We start from the raw sequence: 23,882 nt of genomic DNA on the forward strand, positions 1-23,882 counted from the left end.
CATAACCCCCTGCCACTTCAAATGACGCGAGCTGGCCAGGTCACCACGCTCATGGCTCTGTGAGTTTCAGGGCACTGCTGTTGTTGTGACTATGCTGAAAGGCTGAAGACTATACCTGGGGCAGCACATGGAAGGAAAGTCTAAATATGCTGCAGACTAAATCACACAGGGAAGGGGTAAGAGAAGATGAAGCTCCTGGTTAGGGCAACATCTGCAAAGTGAGCTACAGATGGCCTGTAAATACACTGCTACAGAGCATAGCATAGCACCTCAAAGAGATTTTAGAGCTTTTTTCCTTTTTTTTTTCCCCAGGAATTCGCCTTGATCTTAATTATTGTTACAATAAGTGATCTTCTTTTAAGGGATAAAAGGAAGGAGTTGGTTTCCTTCCTTTCTGCATCATCTCCTGAGGTATCACACTTCTGCAGGCTGATGCTAGCACCTCACTGCATAAATGGTGCAAAGGGATTCCCCAGGGGGCTGTTTTTGTCTCCCCCAAGAAAGAGATGATTTTGAGAGATAAAATAGCTTTAACTGAATGTGGTAACATACCATTGTTGCCCAGAAAGGTCAAACAAAGGGGCTATGAGAGGTCAGTGGGAGAGATAAAGAAGATGAGGTGTGTGGAGAGTAAGATAAGAGCTGAGGGTCTTATGTGATTATCAAGGGTCAGGCATGTGTGGGCTAGAGTGGCAAAAGGATGAGTGAGCTTGTGTTCTCCCAGTTAGAGCTGGAGAGGGGGTGAAGGGAAGCAGTGCATCTGGGAGAGTTTTTGATTGACTTAGCAAGGAAACTTCTGAGTGAGAGCTGAGCAACCTCTGCTCACCCTTAGCCATTACTACACTTTCCCACTGATGTGCTTTGCAGGCCAGGGTGGGCCTAGGCACCGAAAGATTTGCTTGGCAGGACCTCAGACTGTGTTGGCCAGCCCCAGTCCCTGTCTGGTAGCAGGAGCAGAACCTGTGCTCCCTGAAGCATGCCATGAGAGTGCTGGCCAGGTGACATCCAGGAGCAAAAGTGAGAGATAGCTCCCTGCTGGAGGGGCTGGCATCAGCCTTGATACAGCAGAGAGGGTGGGTGGCAGCAAGTGCAGAAATGTCTCTGCTCTTATGCTTTCACCTTTCCTATGGGGCTGTGTGTGGGTGGGTGGCAGCAAGTGCAGAAATGTCTCTGCTCTTATGCTTTCACCTTTCCTATGGGGCTGTGTGTGGGTTCCCCAACATATGGCCAGCCCCTTTCTTCAAAATGTTGGGTCTCAATGGAACAGGAGAGTTTGGACCCTGGGCTTCTGCCTTTTGTAGCTAATAGCCCATTCTGTTAGGTACATCTGCAAAAAGTCATGAACAACATGCTTGGATTGATTCAGGGATCAAAACGAAGGTAAAGAGTAGAAACAAAAACTCCCATGTATCAGCAATGGAAAAGAACTGCAAGCATTCTCCTACCAGCAGAAAAAATGTAGGAAAATTGGTTTCTAGACTCAAATTGGGTAGATGGTGGGATTATGCTGGACTAGAGATTTTTATACTTCAAGCAGGTGGAGAAGGAGGGGGTATAGTGAGAAAGGGTTTGCTGGACAATGAAGAGGAGAGCAAAACTGCCACAATGATTTCTATCTTCAGCCTCCCCAGATCTGTTGGGTCTTTTGTTCCACAGGTTTGTTGGTTACATGTGAGAGGTACTGGGATGAATCCAGTGCTTCTACACAGCAATACATGTGACAGTAAGGTCTAACCCGCTTGTGAGCCAGTGACAAAAGACAGAGCTGCACGTTCTAGCCATGAGCAACCTACAGTTTTGCCTGGGGGAAAAAAAATTGTATTAACTTGATAACTTAGCTCTCTTGAAGTCCTATCAGCACAGATACAGAACATGCCATTCTTTACTGCAACACAGCCAAAGTAAACTATCCCAGTGCCATATCAACTTTTGCAAAGGGAGGGGAAAACACTGACATGGAGTGGAAAATGCTCTGGTGGCGTAAGTTTGGCCAGTGCACATGGCTGAGTGCCAGGCAGTAAAGGAGGAATCTGCCCTCACACAGAGGCAGAACACACCCTACAGGTAACAAACAAACAGAACACAACCTGGAAATGAATGTTTGTGCTGGTCTGAGACAGTGTGGATGTGGAAAGAAATTCTTAAAAAAAAATAAAAATCTGTACCTCATTCTATAGACACCAGGTTTGGAAGCAGCAGACCCTTGGAGAATACTGCAGCCTTTTAACACTTCACCAATACAATACATTTATCTTTCTTGAAGGCAGTGCAAACATCAGAGCACAGGCGTCATTTTACCTCATGATAACAATGTGAACAATAGCACTGAGTAGGGTACTCATGCAAAATCTTTATTTGGAAAATGTCTTGTCAAGAATAAAAGCACTCCTCTGGTTTACTTTTAAGCCCAGAAACAGTATTTGCATTGTGCAGGAAAAAATACAAAGAAAATTCTCAAAACACATTGATCTTCTGATATCATATAAATAGTATTATAATTGCTTACGTCTATTTCCTCTATTTTTATCCCACTAAATCTGCCTGTGGACTAGTGAGAGAAGAAAAGCAAGGCAATGACATAGTATTAGTTTTGGAGAAAGGCCACAGTATCTTAAAGACAATGTGGAGAATTATCTGTATTGTATAAGGACAAAGACACATGGATACTGATTCACTGTCTAGCACACACATCTCCTTGTTTTCCAGGTCAGGAATGGCTTTCAGAATGGTTCTGATTATTTTCTCTGCTGATCCAGAGCTCTAAAGAAAGCTGAGATTGTGGCTGTTAAGGGTAGAAAGTTCCTCCTTCATTTTATAATACGTATGTTATTGTGGTTTCTCTTGGCTGGGAAATTTCATTTCTATTTCTAATCTCAGCCATGTGTCGGTCAATTTTGATTTAAGTTCCCTTCACCCTCTCCCTGCTGTGCAGCTCTGCATGCCATATTGCAAACATATTTTTCAGCATGGGTGGGAGGTAGCACTGTGGTTTGGGCTTTGCTATTGATATCAGGATTTCCCTTTTTCTTTGTTTGAAATTTTTTTTCTTTGAAAATAGAATTGATGGTAAACAGGTTTCATTTAGTCCACAGGGGAGGGACAGTGAACATTTTCTTGCAAATTTGAATAAGAAATCACAATTTTCCAATTTTTATCATTAACTCAGTGATATATTCATCATCTCATGAAATCTTCAGCTTGAACCTTCATTTGGATTATGTAGAAGAATAGAAGTCTAAATTTTGTAGACTCCACTTGTAATTAAAACCCACTCCAGTAAATTAGGGCTCCAGCACTGTGGCTTATTGCCAGTGGAGGGAAATTAGGGGATTGTTTGATCCTCAACCAAGAAAATACCAATGTCTTCCAAAAGGACAGCTTCACACAAAACATTCAAAAGTCTAACAAGCTGTCAGTTCTCTCCATTCCTTTTAGCACTGTTTTGTCTGTCTTCTTTGAGTTGAAGGCTCCTGCCAAATAAAGATTCATTTCTCACATATACTTGCCTATCATATTTTGAAGTTGGACAAAAGGACCCACTTAGCAATTGCAAGAACTTTTATCATTTAAAAAGCAAGAACATTGGATTTCTGCATTTCACCCAATCCAAGAACATTGGATTTCTGCATTTCACCCAATCACTCCACTGTTTGTTTTTTTTTCCTTTGAAAAAAGGCAGTGAAGAACGTATCAACAGTTTAACCCAGAGAGAAGGTCAAGCACTATAAAACTAATCTTCAGCTGTCCGTCCATGTGGAAAAGGCAATAAAATGTTGACTCTAGATATTTATATTGATTTGTGATACTAAACAGAAATATTTTGCAAAATTCCAATATTTAGCCTTAAATAATCTTTGATAGGATTATTTTTTAAGGGTGAGACATTAATTCTGTGACTTAACAAATATAAGCATTGCTGTCCTTCCTGTTTTCCAAGAATCATTGGATGTTTCAGTACAAAGACTTGTTCCCCACACCAGGAGCAGAGTCAAGGAAACTTTATGGTTTTGATACATGATGCTGGTGTTTTAAATAAAGACAAACCTGTGGCATGAAATACAACAGCCCTTCTTATGCCTGGGAAAGCTTCTTGAGTTAATATCTGATGAGTGATGCTTGGTCAGGTGCACTGTATCACAGGGCATTTCTGTCACCGGAGGTCTCAGGTCATTCAGAGGCATTTCCCTTCTTTGCCTTCCCATCCCCTCCTTTAGCTGTTGTGTGGTGGCATTTCAAACACTGAAGAGCTCTGCTCAGACCTCACTTTGTCTAGTTCCAGACGACTCTAGCAAGGAGGATGGCTTGGGGCCCGCCAACAGCGGTTCTTCGGGAAAACCAACTTCCCGCTGGCGCTCGGGAGCCGCAGGAGGGAGCGCGCTGCCCTCCTCAGATGCACCGCCCCTGGGCAGAGCCCGCCCGGCCCCCGCTCTCCATCCCAGCCCCGATCCCAGCCCCGCTCCCCATTCCAGTCCCGCTCCCCATTCCAGTCCCGCTCCCAGCCCCGCTCCCCATCCCAGTCCCGCTCCCCATCCCAGCCCCGATCCCAGTCCCGCTCCCCATCCCAGCCCCGCTCCCCATCCCAGCCCCGCTCCCCATCCCAGCCCCGATCCCAGCCCCGCTCCCCATCCCAGCCCCGCTCCCCATCCCAGCCCCGATCCCAGTCCCGCTCCCCATCCCAGCCCCGATCCCAGCTCCGCTCCCCCTGCCTCTGCCGCACCGGGAGAGGCCGTCCTGCCCCGCCCGCGGGGTTCGGGCCTTTCGGCAGCCCCGGAGTTCACGGGTGGCTTCTCTCCCTCATATAGGAGATAGGAGCCTGGAATGTCGTGTTCGATTTTATCTCCCTGCCACCAGCCGCTGTTTACTGGCACCAGCCCCTCAGGATGTGACTGTCCCTTCTGGATTTCAACAGGGTAAAGGGAAGGAGTTGGCAGGTCCTCTTTAGCCATCCAAGTCGTGGGTGTCCCCATTAAACATGTTTTTAAATGTATGGATCAGTCAGGTTTAGGGGTTTTTGCATGAATTTCTGAGATTGCTCATGAAAACAGTATCTTCCCCCAACGTCAGCTTCCTCAGCTATAACAGCATAGCAGCAGCATGAGCTGGATACACAGCACGTTGTAAAAACATAATTTTTGAGGTCTCGCTCTGCTCTTCCCCCTAGAATAAAGGCAGAGTTCCTTACTTTTCACTGTGCTTGCATTGCACGAGGCACTGGAAGCAGCCTGCTGCCTCCTCCACCTCTGCACCCGCTCAGCCCTGAGCTCCTGCTGCTGCCATTCCAGTGATGGCTGTTGCCAAGACAGTTTTATGGACCTATTGAGACAGGCACTGGCAATCCCCATTCACTGGTTTTTAACCATGTCTGGCATAAAAGGAGCTCTCTGTTGACTGCAAACTGACAAAAGGCTTCTGGAAAGGTGGTTCAGCTATGGTACAATACAGTCCATTCCAATAGCTGACCCATGGTATTGACACTGTAGAAACACTGAGGCAGAATTGTTAAGAAAACTGTACCCTATGGATTTCTCAGTTGTCTGTATCATAGTATCAAATGAAACTACCAATGTTGTTAGAGGAATACACCATTTCTGCTCCTTCATCCACTGGTCAGTCACATACTACTGCAAAACAAAGCTTACCCACTTTTTAGGTTTTCTTTTTTTGGTTTTGATCAATAAAACTTCCTCTGCAATATTGTTAATACTGTTGCCTCTTGCCTCTTCTTCTTCATTTTTTTTTTTTTAAGATCTTGGATGTTTGTATGCTTTGGAAAAGTAATTACTTGACATAACTGATGAATGAAACAGACACATTGCAGAATCAATAAACCTATTAGTATCAGAAGAAAATAAAATGCACAGAAAACTTCTGTTCCATGTAGACATAAACAGAAGGCAATAGCAATGCTTACATGGGACAATTTACAGTTCTTCTGCAATCAAGGTTAAACTAAAACTTTCAATTAATTGCTATGCATCTCAGCTTCACTGGTTAGTAGGAAGATGAGAGTGGATGAATTTCTTTCAGAACTGTTTTTTTATGGGCAGGATTCAGGTGAGGAGGCACTGGGGGGAGAAACATGTTTTGTAGCTATCTACAAGTCCCTGGATGTCCTAGATGGTGATGAAGAGAGGTGAATATAGTAAGAGTGGTAGGAACAGTTTGTCAACAAGTATTGCTACACAGCATGTGCAAGAGTTAATAAAATAAATTATACACCACATTTTCTTTTCAAGCAAGCTTTAAATAGTCCATATGTAACAGAATCATGTGTTACAGACAAGAAACTCTTGCTGCCAAAACACAGGATGAGTGTTTTTCCCGATCGTTCTTTCCAAATTACAGACTTAGGAAAAAATATTTCAAGAAATTACAAGATTTTAAAAAATAAAATTATGCTAAAACCCAAAAAAGGCCAAGAGAATAGACTGGTGAAGTACATGAACAAGTCATCAGAAAAATGTTAGTACACAGGTACTTACAAAAAACTTACAGGAATGGACATAAAGGCTTTTAAGACACAGATAATTAGCAGGCTAATTCAGGATCAAAGGGCAGAATGCATAGGCTTTATTATAAATTCTGTAATTCATGCATTTGTGTGTGCAGATAAAATATATTTAAAGCCATGTATTTAAATGCCATCAAAAAGACACTTGAACTTCTCCCCAGCAACACCTGCTGACTTCAGGGAAGAAGAACCCAGTTTTACTTACTTTTGTGCACTGGCCTAATCCAAACTCATAATCTGTAAAAGGGAACAAAGTATAAGAAAGCAAGCAGGCATTTTATCTGAGCCACTCAGCAACACTGGGACAAAGATCCAAACCCACTTTTTGGTAATCAGCGTCCCTGGAATGGAATGGCAGCAGCACCAGCCTGGAGAGTTCTCAGTGTGTTTCAGAAAGTGGCTCCAAGAAGAACAATCCAAGGGTTGAGTGGGAAAAATTAGAAATTAACCCTGTGGTAAATAGATAGATGGATAGATGGACAGATGGATAGATAGATGGATAGATAGATAGATAGATAGATAGATAGATAGATAGATATAGATGGATAGATAGATGGCTTTTTTTTCAGAGCAAAATAAGGTAGCACTACCAAGTAAGTGGCAATATGGTGTGTGCATTAAGATATATAAGTGAAATCTGCTTGGGGCACCTTCACTCAAAGGAATAAGTCTTCTTAAAATATAATTATAATAATAATTATAATAATAATAATACTTCTTTATACTTGCCACTTGTTAGCAATTGTTTACATCGTAGAAAAATAGATAGTATTCTGTAACAAGAAATATAGTTACTTTGTTAAAATGGGCTATTTTAAACCAGCTACTATTCTTTCATATAAAGAATTTCTAAACAGCAAAACAAAAACAGGTAATACTGAGTGCAAAACAGCCAGTGGTATACTTTGCATTGGTTTGAAACATAGTTGCCAGCTACTATAATTACATGTTCTGTACACTGTACTACAAAAGTCTTCCATCTTTTAGAAGCTTTTGGGTTTTGTTTTTCTTCTTTAGAGGTGGCAAGTAAGTATTTAATCCAAGTAAATTCAAACTCTGGAAGTCAGAGAGAATTTCACAATCAGTCTTTGCTACCACTCTTTCACATTCCTTCCCCCACGCAGTGCAGCAGCACTTTCTACTTATGGCCAAAAATCCCTTAAGTTAAACAAAGTTTAGAATGTAGATATTTAGAAGTGTAGCTTATAGATTCACATTCTTTTAAAAATAATTTCACAAATTTCCCACGTTTACATTTACATCAATGTAACACCTCACTTGATGCATTTCATTATCCTTGCTAAAGACTGAAATAAAGTTCAGATGAAAACTCTTTGCCAATGGTAGGTATTGTCTTAAACACTACAAAGCCAGATGGTTCCAATGTAGAAGTCATTTTCCTGTGGTCTCCGCAACAGTTTCAGACATGAATAGCTAATTCCTAGTGGCAGTGGTAAAGGCATTATCAGTACACCATGAACATCACAAATGGAGACAATTTCCAAATGTTAAAGAACAAAAACCAAACAAAAAGCACCCAGAAAAAAATCAGTGAAACATTCTTAGTAGAGCAGAAATCTCTCTATTCTCCTCTTCATTAATCTCACACCTTTTCAACTTTGGTGGGGTCATATGTATCTGGAAAAAAACCAAGAAAACACCATTAATAATGTATTGTGAAATCTATTCAATATTTCTAGCCGTGAAAATGACACATCTTTTCCCTAGTTTTTATTTTAAAAAAGAGAAGCTGATAAAGCTTGCCACATTAAAGATACATATCACATTCCTGACCCAAATTCTGTGTTTTTACCACTATAATTCAGGAACAGCTCTGACCAAATGCATGAAGATAGAATTTGGGAAGGCCTTGGATAGGTAGGAACAAGCATACTGAATGCTAAGTGATTACTTCCAGTTTTCAGGTGCTTTGACAGGAAGAAAAAGACATAAGATTTGTTCCCCCTTGTACTGAACACTAAGGACCAGCAAATGCTTTAAGCATCCTAGCAGGGTGTGTAAGGCTGGCTGAAGGAGTGATTATGCCATGCAGTCATCAGGGTCTTTTCATTTGATTGCAAATCCTTCATTTCAGATTAATTCAACAGAAAACAGGAAAGCACAGCTGCATTGCATCACTATCAAGCAAGACAGACTATGGTTAGTCTGTCTTGCTTCAGTCTGCAAAACTGCAGCTCATGTTTCAGCCTTATTCACTAAAGCACTGGAATGGCTTGCTACCACTCTTCTTCACTTCTAGCCTCCCTCCTGCCAGTTCACAGGACATACCATAGGCTGGTTTTCCTTTTCCCAAATCCCTGAGGACACCCTTCTATCAGGTTTCTTAATTGGGTTTATCCCACTGCTGGCCATATAGTAAGCAGAAATGAGCCTTTCCCTTCACCCTTGTCACTCTGGCAGAGGATTGCAATGAAAAGGCTTTGCCCTGTGAGCTCTGCCTGCCCAGTGCCATCATGCAGACACCTGGCTTGCCCTTGATGTGCATGATCATGGCATGTAGGAGCCAGGGCTACCTAGGGAGGAGTCTGCAGGCACAGAGGGCCCAGACAAACCAGCACTGCAGCCGCGCTGCCGCGTGCTGCTTCTGCTCTTACACAACCTGGGAATCTGTGCTAACCTTAAACGTCCCTCCCGTAGGCTGTACTCCCACTGCACTCACATTTAAACAGCTGAGCATGAAAATAATTCCACACACAAATATCACACTTTGGAGTAAAACATTCATCCTCAGGACTTTCGTGTTGATGTGAGTGAATGTCTTCATTCAAACATAAAAAGCATAAAAATCCTCCAGGGAAATTTTTGCTCCCATGTGCAAGTGTCCATCTGCTACATCCACACTCACGTCAAGGGGGAACTGGGTAAGAAAGGACTTCTGGATTTGGCCCCAGTGGGTGGACTTGTATTGCAGAATCTTTTATCACTTCTCTTGCCCACCCTCCTGGAGCTGCTAGTCCAGCCAAGAAAGGAGTCTGTGCCAGCAACACCTATTATTTCTGCTAAGCCTTTTCTGGTATTTCCAAACAGACACCACATGAATGCAAAAAATCAACAGAAATAAAGTTTTTGTGGGATAATGAGCTCTAGGATAATGAGGCATCTTTTTAAGCCTAATGCACTGATGGTGTATGAAGATGCCTCTAAAGCAGTAACATTCTTTTTGGTCGTAAATATTTTGCCATCTAAACTGTTAGAAATTCTGCTAAAAATTCTGAAGTGTTCTGTGACAGGTTGACCTAAGGATAAAAATGGATTTGCATTTCAGAAACCTGATTTTCCTAAGGCCAGACACATTCACATTAACAGAATTCCCCACAAAATTTCAAGTGCTCACTGTTTCAGGGAGTGGCAAGACAGGGGTGGGGAGGAAGGGAGAAAACCAGGCCACAAGACATGGAGCCTCTGCATGGCTCAGTATATTCCCTGAAAGCTTACCCTCAGCACCTAAACCAAGGACACAAAAGTGCCAGACTGACAGGCCAGGTCACCCTTTTGAGGGGGACAGACACTGGAGTTCTAGCACTGATACAGAAATGCTTATTCAACATTTGGTTAAGCTCATTTGAAATGCTCTCTACAGAAACAAAGCCAGATTAGCAGACTCATGTCTTCAAAAGCAAAGGAGAAAAGACATCCAATGCATTTGGGAACACTTAGAGATGTTCTCCTAATGGCAGTATTTGCATAGTAAGATGAGCTTGCACTCAGTTTTGGCAGGGCTCTTACTCTGAGATGACTGTTCGTCTGCCAAGCTACATTATACATGTGAAAGCCTGTTTCTGCTAAGGGCTGCAGCCTCTGTGACAGGCCCAGTCTGCAATTATAAGTCTAACATCATCCTACCTTGCTCCAAATAGAGTGGCCTTTTAGAAGGGAATATTTGCTCTTTGAAAGCAACAAAAACAATCAGGATTTCAGGATTAATTCTCATTTGGGCTTTCAATGGTACCAATGAGCTGTTGTGAAAATTGGAATGAGATTTAAAAGAGGAAGACACAACATCAGGCCCTCTTACAAACATGAATCTACAGTCACCCTGTAAGGTGAAGCTTTTGGGGCCAGCAACAAATCAGGGTCTCTTTGGATGGGAAGAGGCCAGAAGCCACCTGCCCACCCCACGTGTGTCACCCTGGACATGCACAGCAGGAAGGGACATTCATGCCATTCAAACACAAGAAGGGCTGTTATGGCTGTGAGGGAGCTGCTGCAGTGGGAACACACTGCAGAGTATAAGCCTGGCATTGTCAGCAAGAGGGATAAATTTAGATCTAATTTACTGCAGAATAACTCTCCAATAAAATGCACACAATCTGTTTTGATACATCCCTGAAGTCATGTCACCACAACAGTTATTTTCTTCACTCCAGCAGAAACCCCAAGGGAGGAAAGCATATGAAATGCATGTGGCGCAGACTAGACCTGATGGGTACAAGAAAGCTGAATCAGTCTGTTTGAAAAATCTGGTCTGGAGAAATACAGTTCAGAGCAGAGAGAGACAAAGATGTGGGATACAGAAAAAGATATGGAGAAAAAGGCTTCAAGGCTGCAGGAGTCAATACTTAGAACTCACACAAGCATTTCTTTTCAGTTGGAATTACATATATCCAGTTTAAAGTATACCTCATTTAATTTCAGTCCCTCTGTACTGGAAAACTGTGAATAGATTTTTATCAATAAGGTTAAATGAATAACCTGTGCAGATTTCAAGGCAAAGTGTCAACTGTAACAAAAAGGATGGAAAAAGGAAGGAGGAGATTAATATTAATTTAACAGCTTTCACACTCTATGTTTGCTCACTCCAATTTATTTAATGGACTAGGCAGGTGGCCTGGGAGATTTATCCCTTTACACAGGTCTATAGCAACAACTGATTTTCAGTTGTTAAAAAAAATGCTAAATGAAAACTGTTTCAGAGAGGGAACTGCTCATGTTACTTTGGGGATGCATATGGACTACACAAGTTTATATGTTTTAGAGAGAGATCAGAAACACCAAAAAATAGTAAAAAAAAAAAGGTGTTCACTGAAAAAGTCAACTTTCCATTTGTCCTGGGGTTAATAGTTATTCTCAACATCTGATCTGGAAAATATTCATGAGAGAGAGAATTTCCAGGCCCCTATATGCAGCCATTTCCCAGAGGCTTCATAGTAGAACATCAAATTTTTATTTTTAGTTTCTTCTGAACTATGATATAGTATGTGTCTACTTAAGTATTAGAGAAGGAAAAAAACTGGCATGCAAGGAACAGCTATGATTAAATGACCACATGTTCCCAAACACTGGCATTAGAGTGACTGTCTTTGAACTCCACTGTTTTAGCCTGGCCATTCCCTGAAACAATTAGACAGAGACAAGACCTTAGGGAGCACTCCAGTCTCTGTGAATGAATTTCTGTATCACAAGTGAGTTTTACAGTAACAATTCCTAAAATGGGACCAGAGAACACTCATCTTTTCCACAAGGAGAGCAAAGTGGGTGGCTCCCAGATGAGGATAGTACCACCTACAGCCTGTTACTATTTGAGCAGCATTACGTGGGCATAAGCAAACCGATCATGCCCGTTACATAAGAAACGAGTACCCATCTGGATCTCTCATAACAGGGTCTTACCTAAAGAAAAATCTCTGTCGATTTTCTTCTTGTCCATTCCACCTAAACATCCATTTTCACTGAGAGAGATAACACGCTTGGAAACAGCCCCTGAGCTTGCCAGTTTGCTTCCTCTCTCCTCTGGTACCTTCAACAGCTTCTCCTCATCCACCTCCTCTCCCGAGTCTGCGCTCTTAATGCTCAGGCGTCTCATGCGTGACACAGAGTCAACTTCTTTCATCCGCACCAAGCGATCCATGGCAGTCCGGCTGGGTGGAGACGTGAGCTTGCCTTGGAGCGTCTCTATCACTTTTGAGGTGCTCCTCACTCTCTTTTCTGAATGCTGATAAGCAGCTGACTTGCAAACCAAGTTTTGGTCCTCACCTTGGCTGGGACTCACAGGCTGTTCAAGGACTTGCTCAGTTACCAGTGGTTTAGCGCTGGCTTCTTGGAGAGTGGCCTGGCTTTCAACAGGGTATAAAGATCGCCCTCCTGCTCTGACAAAGAGAGCGCTCTCTGTCCAGCCACACTTTCGTCTGCCTTCATAAGAATCTTCTTTTTTTCCTTCTTTGTTACTTACTGTGTTCCCTACAGTTGATGACTCAAAGTCCTGAGCACCGTTTGAAGGGCTAGTGCCTGGGTGGGGCCCAGCATGGTCATCTGGAAGGAGAGACTCCACTGCTATATCTATACCTAAAATTCTTGCAGCTCTTGCCTGCAATGACTCATTCACAGGGATTTCCACTGCATTTGCACCTGAAGAGTGATCAGAATTGTTAGCACCAGGTTCTGGGGCCACATCAAGTCCTACTGACCTCAAATCTGGCTCAGAGCACCTTTGGTTCCTCTTTGTTAGTGACAAGCCTACTCCTGACCCTCTCTCTAATACCCTATCATTTGTGGGAGTTGCACCTCTGCTTAGTTTAACAAAATCTAGGTAATTTTGGTCTTCACTCATCTCCTGCAAGATAGGGTTATTGAAAGGATTACTGTGACATGAACTACTTGAGCTACTGGACAAAACTCTTTTGATAGGGCTGTCATGAACTGGCTGTTTGCTTGTTCTGCTCTTGGCTTCCCCCATCCCCATTTCTGTTATCAGTCTTCCATCTGCTGGCCTGACTCCTTCACTGCTCCCTCCTGGCTTTGAGAAACCTTGAGAGCCACCACATCTTAGCTCGCCACCATGCTCTGTCCCCATGCTCCAACTTTCAGACTTACTTTTAACCCTTCCTGACCTAAATACAGGCACCTCTGGCACAACCGTTTCTGATTTCCCACCATGTTTTGGCTCCTGGCTTGATTTCTCTTTTCTGGACTCCCTCCTGTGCATAAAGGCACCTGCCTGCAGAGGAGCTGCAGCACTTTCCAAATCTTCTTCACTGCTTGTGCTCTCCTCCTGCCCTTGCAGCTCCTTGTTAAAACTTTCTAGCTCACTTATTACATCCCAGGGACGGCGACTTACAGGTTTCAACAGGAACTGCCCAAATGGTTCTGTACTGTTGCAGGGAGCACCTGGTTCTCCCTTAACTATATCTCCCTTGGAAAGAAGGCCATTTTCCCTCTCTTGGACAGGCACAGGCTGGCTCTGGTGGGCTTTTGGGGAGGGAGACTTAAGGACTGAGATGGCAGTCCTAGAAAATGCACTGTTGCTAGACTGGCTAAGGTGTGTCTGGCCCTTCATACTGTAACTGTTCTGTCTGCAGCCTCTCTCATCAGAAGGTGACCCTGTCAGTTTTGGCCCCATTGGGGATGTTGTACATCCTGGGAATTTTGGAGATAGCTGTTTGCTACTATCAGGCTTCCCAGGCTTTGTACCATGGAAAAATTCTGGGCTCTCGGGTTCTTCAGAGAAACTTGTCTGTGTCTGCTGGTCTTTGTACTGATCACCTGGCCAGGAGCCAGAATATTTGAGCTCTCTGTGTTTTGTAGGCTGAATAAATCTGAGGTCATTCATTTGTTTGAACTCTTCTGGTCTCCACAGCTCTTGTTTTTGTAACTCATTTTTATTGGTCATGCTTCCTGTAAGCGCTTGTAACTCCAAGTCTGTTGAAGACATACTTAAGAGACTTTGTTCTTGCAAAGCCCCATTGTTATCAAACCTATTCTTATCAGGGCTCTGAGTTATGTTGTTGTTCCTATCTGTATCTGGCAGATTGGATTCTGATTTAACTGGGATGGAGACCAAACAAAATATAGTTTCATTCATTTTTTTCTTTGAACTCTTTTTGCTCTGCATCCCAACTCCAGGTTCAAACTTTTTCACTTTTGTAACAGTCTCACAGGTGTTGTCCATATGTGAATTTCTTACAGAAAGTTTGCCTTTTGTGTACTCTGTGCTGGCTTCGTTACGGGGGCTGTGATTAGTTGCTCTACAATTGTCTCTTTGGTCCGGCAAGGCACAGTTTTCCTGATCTCGGATGGATGGTGCCAACCATCTGTTGCTATGGGTGGAGCTGTCAGAAGTTCTTTCTCCCTTCGCAGAACTGGACAAGTTTGATGCATCCACAAAGGCACTGTTGTACTGTACTTCAAGATTTCTCTCTTGCAAAGCACCAGAACTGGGACTACATGCATTTTCAGTGTGGTTAGAGTTGCCCTGCAGACCTTCCAGTGGTGCAATTTTAATGTGTCGTATCCGAGGATCATCAAAGGGAATGTACTGAACGGAACGCAGGTGGTCAGCAGGGCGCCTTGCATGGCTTTGCTTCTCATGAGGAAAATGGTTGTCTTTGCAAGGGTCACCCCCCACTTCAAAAGTATTCATTGCTGGTCGTTGGCAGGGGACAACCCGCTCTGCAGGACCCTGCGGATCACTGCTGGCGCACGTGTTGGTTTTAGGCACTTCACTGGGGGAATGGGGGGTCACGTGTTGGTGAGGTGGGGATTTGTAAGAAGGAGGAGGTACATACACTGGGGGCTCCAAACCAGAATCTGGAATGCCAGCATCTTGCCTTGGCTCATTGACTTTGGCTAAGTAGGTGACAGGTTCCTCTTTCTGGTAGTGGTCCTGGAAACCCACGGTTTCTGCAGGTGCCCTAGTCTGCCGCTGCAGCTCATAGGATGGAGGCTTGAGAGGTCTCCCATACTTGGGCTTCACCAGGGGAAGGAAATTGCCTCCTGTTCCATGGTGCTTGGCTGGTTCCACACTCAGTCTGTTTGGGGAATAGGAGGGGGTTTTAGTGACACTGAGCGAGTTGTTACTGTTGGTCAGGGAGGGCATTTCCACGCACCTCATGCTCTCAGGTGAAAGGACCCTTGGCAAGGACTGTGATTTCCCCCTGCTCTGGGTGCTGAGCACGTTGTCTCCCAGTGTCAGCGAATACAGCTCTTGAAGCAGCTTCTCCCTGTCACCCTCAGACATTTGCCTCCCTACCTTTTTTGGCTGGTTCCAGCTCTCTACTTCCAGACTTTGCCATTTGCAGTTGCTGGACACTTCACAGCTTTTCTGCAAGCCGCTTCTTCTGCCATACCCTGCAGCTGTGCCCACCTTCAGCTGATTCTCCTTGGGCTGCCGGGGTGCCCCTGGGGATGCAGCCAGGCCTTTCATCTCCACACTGGCCTTCTGGGAATAGCCCAGTAGCACACTGAAGTCCTGTCCTCGTCTTCTCCAATAGGCCAGATCTTTATCAGTCTTGGGCTGGGAAGACCGTGCTAAATGAGGCCTGTCATAAGCCCTGGAAAAAAAAGCAGTGTCAGAGGCAGTGTGCACAGGTGCCTGTTCTTTCTACCATGGGTAAGGCCATTAGGAGGTCAAATGATGAGTTATGCCAATGGGGTTTTGTGTAATCAATTTGCAACCAGATGACAATTTTAATGAGAGGATTTAAAAGTCAGTCAATTAACATGGGTAAAGGAAGGGAAAGAAGCTCTTCTGACAGGTTGTTAGCTATGCAAAGATGTTAGAGAGACAAATGCAGAGTTACCTGCTGTGCAAACATGCACAGCCCTCCTTGATGGACATTAGAAAATTCCCTGCCCACAGCAGGGGGCTTGGAACTAGATGACCTTGAAGGCCCCTTCCAACCCAGACCAGCCTCTGCTTCTAAGATACCATTCTAAAACCAGAAGTGACTGTCTTAAATTACTTCTGTATCCTGCTAAATTAAAATCTATAGATGTCAAGGAGACTACTGTGGTATTCAAGTTTAATAGGATTCCAAGAAGCAGAGGTAGGGAGAACAGGTAGGTGTCTATATCATAAGATTTCATAAGATACAGTCTGTAAGAAACATGATTTGCATCCTGGTAAAAGTGCTGAAATTAAACATGTCAGTTCCTGAATTGATTCTTGTTCATCTTTCTGAGGAACAAATTTCTTCAGGGTGCTTTGGATTAAATGACACATGTCACAACAATGGTGATGTATCAACACAGTTCTGAATAAGACGGAACCAATATTTTAAATGTAAAATACCTCAAAAGAAGTTTAAAATTCTTAAATAAAATAATCCATCGGTGAAATATGAAAGACATTAGACATTGCAGATTAGATATTCAGAACACAGATTTACATGAACAAAATAGGTTCATTGTCTATTCTGAACAGAGTGTAAACTGTTTTATACATTTCTGCAGAACAAAATTGGTACCCTTCTATATAAATAATTAATTTTCTACTTGAATAGCATTCTGCTATTCTTGTACCTAAGGTGTCCAACAATATAACTGCCTTTACACTATGTGGCTGCCACCAGCATAAGACTGGAAAGAAAAATCAAAATTGACAGAAATAGGACAAGTATGTAGATAGAACCCAAGAATTTCTTCCTCCTCCCTGCACCCCAAGGTATATAAACAGCATCATCTGGCTGTTTTTTACTAAAAACATGATCTATGTAAATGATCTATTTAAATAGGACTTTGTGAAGACATAATACAAATCAAAATTCAGAATGAAAATTAAGCCATGCAGATCCACAGCAATTTTCTTTTATGTATATTACTTTCATCCTATAAGTCTAAAAGTTTAAAAACCAGACTGGGATAAGGAGCATCTTGTTCACATTAATTCAATTGGATTGAGATTGAGCTTCTGAACAAAATGTTCTGCCTCTGAAGCATGAAACACAGTTTGATTGCTGAACCCCAAGAAGGAACAGGCATCTCCATTAATCAATGAAATATAACAGGACACCTCCTATATCAGAAGCTGACTGTGGTAACAACAAAAACTTCCATGTGGAAACATACAGCTGAACAAATGTTGTTTTCTACCTTTTCATCTCATCCCCATACTGCTGTGGCACCATCTGTATCTGTGTTTACAAAATGAGGTGAGAAACAGGGTCCAGGAAGAGTGAGGAGAAAATGAACAGGTTCTCTTTCTGATTGATTTTATCCATCATTGTAAAAGGGTCTACAGAAATTTCAGGAAGTACAGTCGTAGATTCCAAGATCAGAAGAGACCATTAGAATTATTTAGTTTGACATCTTGCTCAGCACAGGCCATCAGACTTCTTTGACATGATTCCTGCTTAAGTGGTAGCGTCTCTTAGAAAAGCACCTAAAAATTCTGATTTTTAAATATCCTGTGATGTTGCAAAGCTTAAGTCACCATTAAAAAAAACCCCATAAAGTAACCCAAAATCCTTTTCAACAGAAAGAAAGCCCCTCCATTTATTAAAAGCTGTTTAAAATATTAAACTTATTTTTAAAGGTTAATAACTAGGCTTCAGTAATGAACTTTAGAACATGATACAATCCACTGTGTAACCTGTACATCATTGCAACAAGACTGTAAAAAAGACATTTAAAAGGAGGCATTTAGAGCATTTTAAAACCTGATCCTTTCTAAGATCTACTCATAGGACAGACAGTATCTGTCTGTCTAAATCCTGGCTAAGGCACTAGAAGTGCTTATATAGCCAGCCTCTATCAGGGACCCCATAAACTTGTGAAGATGACACTGCACTGTGTGGAGAGGATGCTCCAAGGACCCTCCAGTGCAGCTCCATCCTGAAGTCTCCTCTGCTGCCAGTGATGGAGAGCAGCTCCTGCACCCCTGCATGCAGGCATGGTAGGCAGGCACAGCCCAACCACCCTGCCTGTGGCCACAGCTGCAGCACAGAGTGCCTCCCTCCTGGACACGTGGCACTTCTGGCTCTTGCAGTCCATCAAGTGCTGGAAGGGGAAACTTCCAAGAGCCACTCCAAGTTTAAAATGCTTCACTGCAGCCTCACCAAAGGTGAGGTGGTGCATATCACCAGAGAGAAGACTTCAGAGCCCCTTTGTGCAGCAGCTCATCTCTGACTCTGCCACTACACAATTCTGTGTCTCTCCAGGATGTGCCAATGCTGATGCACAAAGAAATGCACACCCAGACACAGCAGCTTCCACGTGCCTGCTAGCTGGGAGGAGGATGGAGCTGAGGATGGAGCAGTCCCATGGCACCAACTGTGGAGATTTAAGTTCCAGGGACAGAGTGGTCCCAAGGGATCAAGGAGATGGGTTATAACATTATGAACTCTCGTCTAACAGGCCTGCTTCTAATACGTATCACATTTGCTCTCATAAAATGCTTTGAATTGATTCTATATAAAGTCAGTTTAATTAAAATGGTTCAAAACCCCCAAAACTATTTCTAGCTTTCTGTGAATTTTGAGTCTTTACAAGAAATGAGGCCATAAGTCTAAGCTGCACTGGCTGTATGACCATATTTCACTGAGCTGTCTTGCTCAGAGCCATGGGTTGAAGCTGCCCTTTTCCCCTAGGGTGACACTGGACCAGCAGGACCTCACATGATGCAATAATGGGGCCAAAAGTGAAGCAGCATGGTGCAAGCATCAAGTCCAAATCCTGCAGAATGAGGCCACTGCAGGACTATGTAGGGAATGTCTGTCCCCGTTGCTGGCTGCCAGCATGCAAGTGGAAGGTGTTGGGCACTCAGCAGCTCATCCTGCATGAGCTGTAGGCACTGGCACAGACTTTGTGCCCCACAAAGGGCACTGTTAAGAAAGCCAGCAAAGTGGAAAAATTTTCAGAGGGCTGTTCTGGACACTGGCTGCTTCTGTTCTATTTTGAGATCCTATCCTCATATACACTCTTCTGAGAGCCAGCATTGGAAAACACCAATATACTTTTCTAATTGTTCCAGCAGGTGATCTCATTAATGATATCTATTTATCACTAAATTTGCTAGCTACTAACACTTCCTCCCACACAAACAACTAAGCAAAGTGCCTCTTCTCTCTACTTAGAACAGAATCAGAAGGGAGTTCTCCTGTGAAGAGAACTCTCATCTATACCCATAGGATCAGCTTTCCCTTTTTTTTTTTGACTTGTCTCCTCTTCCAAACCTTTACTGTGTGGCCTCCAAATGCTCAGTTAAGGACAGCCAGGAGAGCCCTCCCACCATCTGCTCCCTCACACTGTGCCTGAAGAACAATAGGATGGAGCCAAACATCCCTTCCCCATTCCACCAGGGCATCACTCTCCCCTCACAACCAGCAGGAGCAGTGCCTATGAAGCCTCTACCCTGCTCAACAAGGTTTGATTAGCAGAACAACCTTAATAAGCAGAGACAACAGCATCATCCCCTGCCATCACAAAACACCACAAGCCCTGCAAACCTGCCTGCAAAGGCAGCCACGAGGCTGGCAGCATCACCCACTTCCGTGGTCTATGGGAGAGGATTAGTTCTACCTCAGTGGTGTAAACAGGAGTTTGGTGTAGATAATTCCCTGGACAAGGAGCCTAAGCCATGCTCAGAGTTTGCATGGAACTGTCACCACCCCTGAAGGACACACACAGCCTGCTCAGGGCCTCTCCTGCCCTGTGCTAACAGGGAAAGCAGCACCAAGAAATGGTGGCAGGAAGCCTGTGATGCCCAGAGAGTAACTCCCTGGGTGGTCATCTTCCCTTTGGGCCCAGATTGTCCCCAGGTCTCTGCAGTGTGCAGCACTTTCCCAACCTGGGAACCAGAAGCTGATTTCCCAGAGCAGTCCAGAAACCAAGAGCGATATCAAAACATCTGCTGGAGCTCACCATGGCCTGCCTGTCACCGGCCTGAGCACGCCCAGCTGGGCCCCACAGGTATCTTCTCTCCAGCTTTGGAGCAGCTCACATGCACATGGCAGCCTTGTGACTTGGGAGGGGACCTGGAGGGGCTCAGGAGCTGACACAAGGCACTGCAGCGCTGAGGCTTCCCTGGATCCAGGCTGGAGAGCTCCCTCCTCCCTTCCCAGTCCAGCCGCGGCTGTGTCATGCTCCACACCAGAGGGACTCCACACTCCCAGGCATGGCAAGGAAGGGATGATACAAAGGTTTTTCCAGCTGCTAGTGCCTTGTGAGAGCTCCCAGTAGGTTCACTGGGAATCAGAGCTTGATGTAACAGTAATAGCAAGAAAATATTTCTATTTTTATGAAAGGGTGACAAAGCCATTTCCAGTGTTGTGTTCCAAATGTTATGTGGAAAAGCCACTTTTGAAAACCAGGATTAATATTTAACTATACTGTAGATTTTCAGGTCTCACCCCTTGCATTTAGGAAGAGATGTTTAAACTGTTAGAGAGCATTATTTGATATTTAGCCAAGGCCAGCAATTACAGGTATCTCTGCCATATCCAAGATGTGGGGCACATGTGCACTCAGAGGAATGGGAAGCAGGGAGGCAGCAGCCCTCCCAAACCCCTGTGTACCCACTCAGGCTCTGACAAACAGGCTGCAGGAGCAGCAGTGCTGTGGTAGCTTCCAGCCTCACACAGTGAGATCTTCTTCACAACAGTATTTCTCCACACTAAACTGAGCATCAGCTTCAGCACCACTGCATGCCCTCGTCCCCTGTTTCAAAACCTTCTTCTCTTTCATTTTTTTTCAGTATCTTTCCTCACTTTTTTTGTTGTCCAGTTCACTTCATCCAAAACACACCAGAAAGGACTCTCCCAATTACCCTTACATCTGTGTTCTGTCCTTCCTTCTCTAGAATGGATGGTTCCACTTGGAGACCTTCACCAGGTCTATACCCATAGACCCTATGACTGCTTTAGAGGGCTCACATCTCTTCCTGCCCATTATCCTAACTGGCAACCAGCAGCCATTCCTGCTCCAGGCAAACAGACTTGCAAGGGGAAAAGATGTGAAGGGAAAGAGTAGACGAGCCCAGGAGTAAGGGGACACATGGCTTTGCCACATGTTACTGAAGGTCTTTGTAAGAGGACCAGCTCCCAAGGTGACAGTGTTTGCCCTGCTTTCAGTTTCAAGCCCACTCAGCAGGAGGAAGGGGCTTTTCCTTGTAAACCATCGTCATACTTGGGCTGGCTTCCAGTCCTGCTCGAGCCCCTTTCCTTTGTCCATCTGCAGCCCTCAAATAGCTGCAGAACAATGGCTGAGTGTGGCTGTGTACACTCAGCTCTTCCTGCCCAGCCAGCCCCAGCCCGGTGTGCACGTACTCAGTGCTGAGCAAGCCATGGCTGCACAAGCACGTTTTCTGGAGTGACAGCAACAGCTTCCACTGGCTTGGAGTTGTTTGTAAAAGAAGTGCACAGGCACCTTCTCATGTTTACTCCACAAGAGCAGCCTTAGGAGAACAAGCAAGTCTTCAACGAATGTAAGATCACCCACCAAGAGCTGCATGTGGCTGAATCCACAGTAAAACTTGGGTGTGTAAGTGGCAGAAAAAGTTGGGTGCACTTTTAAAACTGATGAAAAGGATGACTTTTTTCCTTTTCTTTCCCCCTGTGCCGGAACTAAGCTTTCCTAAGTCCATCAGAAAGGCCTTTCTCATTAGCAAAACATATTTTCCCACACTCAGCCACTTCACATTATCCCAGTATTCCCAAAGGCCTTTCTCTAGCAGAAGGTGAATGGATGTGCCACTGGATGTGGCCATCCAGTGAATGGAAATGGTTACTGGGATGGGAGCAGGAAAGGATCACAGGAAGATGGTGTTAAGGGTTAGAGTCATGATTAGTTATCTGTCCAGACCAAAAGAAAGAGAAAGCAAAGCCATGGCATGATGCTGAAACTTACCCCCCTTCTGAAGTATGAAAAGTGGACAAACCCTGAAGGTCATGGTGGTAACCAGGACCTGCTTGCCTCCCTTGGCTCCCATGGCTGCTTTCAGTGCTGCTTGAGCTGGTTTTCACCAGAGGTTTCTTGCTGTAGGCCCCAGCTCTGGATTCTGCTTCAATCCCATTCAGTGCTGGTCTCTGAGCAGATCTGCTCCCCGTGGTTTCATGCCGGTATCCATCGTATCTGTTCTCGTATGAAACAGGGGGATTTTTTGACACTTTGTATCCATGAGAAATCAGAAGGTCTTCCACACTGAACATGTTGTGCTGGATTCACTCACAGCTGTGCCATCAGAAAGCTCTTTCCAGCTGGACCCATCACTACAAAACACAACCAAAAACAATCAGAAGGCCACTTTAGACAAGAAAAGGTGCCTTTGATCAGGAAGGTACCTGGTCGGCTCAGGAAGCTAGGAGTCTCATCTCCTCTACTCAGTTTTTCAGCCTCTTAATAAAATAGAAGAAGCAAAGTGCATGCAGATGCTGATGAATCATGTGCTGTCCTTCCCTAGACAATACACCTCCCTGCACTCAGCCAAGCAGCAGATGCTGTGCTGCTGCTGCTGACTCAGTCCCTTTCACTCAAGAATTCACTGGTGATTGCAGCTTTCAGGTTTCACTAATGCGACCTCAAAATAAAAACTTTGCACTGGAAGTAAGCCTACAACTTGAGCAGGCATTTCCTTAGACAACTATTTTTCTCCAGTCATGGAGAGGTGTGCTCTGTATTATGTTTTAATTTGCTGCAGGAGGAGGGGGTGGATTACAGAGCAATAAGCCTCTCCCCATAGTTCTGCATATTCCAATTAAAAAAAAATGTTCACATGAACAAGGATGAAATATGCACAAGAACAAAAACGAATTATGCAACCACATGAGAAACCCAGGTAATATCATGCAATACCCCAGCTAAACAGTCCTTTTTACACATTACTTTCTTTTCTCCCTAGATTGGTCTGCTGCAATCCTCAGCTAGAATAACACAAAACCTAAGATTTCAAGTATGCTGTTTTTACAGCACACTTCCATTGTGCAACATGACTATAAACAACACGTGATGCCCATGTGTATTATGTCTCAAGGATCTGCAAGACACAGGATGGTCAAGATTTTTCTTCCCCAGTGACAGCCCTCAATTCTGTACTGACTAGAGCACAGATCCAGCAAACTGGATTAGCTGTCTGAAAACCGTCTCTATTGTCTATACCACTCTCACAGCTTGTAATGGTAATTATAGAATACCCATTCTTCCAGAGTTTTAAAAAGTGTGGAAGGTAATGTTCTGTTGTGAAGGTTGTACAAAACAATGGACCTATCTTGATACATTCCTCCCTGTTTGAACTGTGTTAACAAAAGAAAGACATTTTAAAAGGTGGATAAAAAGGTAAAACACACAAAACACACAGAAATAGATTTATGTAAAATATAACCACAAGATTCTTTTCCCTGCATGAAGAGTTCATTTAACACATCTAGTGACTACTGTGTGTCCTTAGTAGCAGCAGGTCCACCTGAGGATCATGAGCAGCTCCCCAAAGGAGACTGTCTCTGCAAAGATCATAACAAAAGTACATTTTATACACTGTCTCTAATGCTCTTCCTGGGCATGAAGAAAGGGAGAAGGTCTGTTCCTATTGTTCACAAGGATTTACCTGAAATGGAGCAACTACTGAGATGGCTGTTCCATGTTTATTAGTACTAAATTTCTCAGGCTACACATACACAGAAGTGCATGTGTTGGCACTCTATAT

General features: G+C 43.9%; 1 protein-coding gene across 4 annotated transcripts in view; it reads right to left on the reverse strand.

Annotated features, from left to right (window-relative positions):
- Nucleotides 1-5,812: 5,812 nt before the first annotated feature.
- Nucleotides 5,813-23,882, reverse strand: part of JCAD (junctional cadherin 5 associated) — a 60,037-nt gene continuing 41,967 nt past the window's right edge. For 3 of the 4 annotated variants that reach the window (XM_077173522.1, XM_077173525.1, XM_054642322.2), the window contains 3 exons: nt 22,091-22,452; nt 12,143-15,798; nt 5,813-8,149 (listed from right to left, as the gene is read on the reverse strand). In XM_077173522.1, the coding sequence (XP_077029637.1) occupies nt 8,115-8,149; nt 12,143-15,798; nt 22,091-22,392 (3,993 nt within the window). In that variant the 5' untranslated portion in view covers nt 22,393-22,452 and the 3' untranslated portion in view covers nt 5,813-8,114. Of the gene's footprint in view, nt 8,150-12,142; nt 15,799-22,090; nt 22,453-23,882 lie in introns of those variants that run through there. The other variant, XM_077173532.1, reaches the window with a different exon arrangement.

Source organism: Agelaius phoeniceus, chromosome 1, assembly GCF_051311805.1.
Source record: "Agelaius phoeniceus isolate bAgePho1 chromosome 1, bAgePho1.hap1, whole genome shotgun sequence".
Lineage (NCBI taxonomy): Eukaryota > Metazoa > Chordata > Aves > Passeriformes > Icteridae > Agelaius > Agelaius phoeniceus.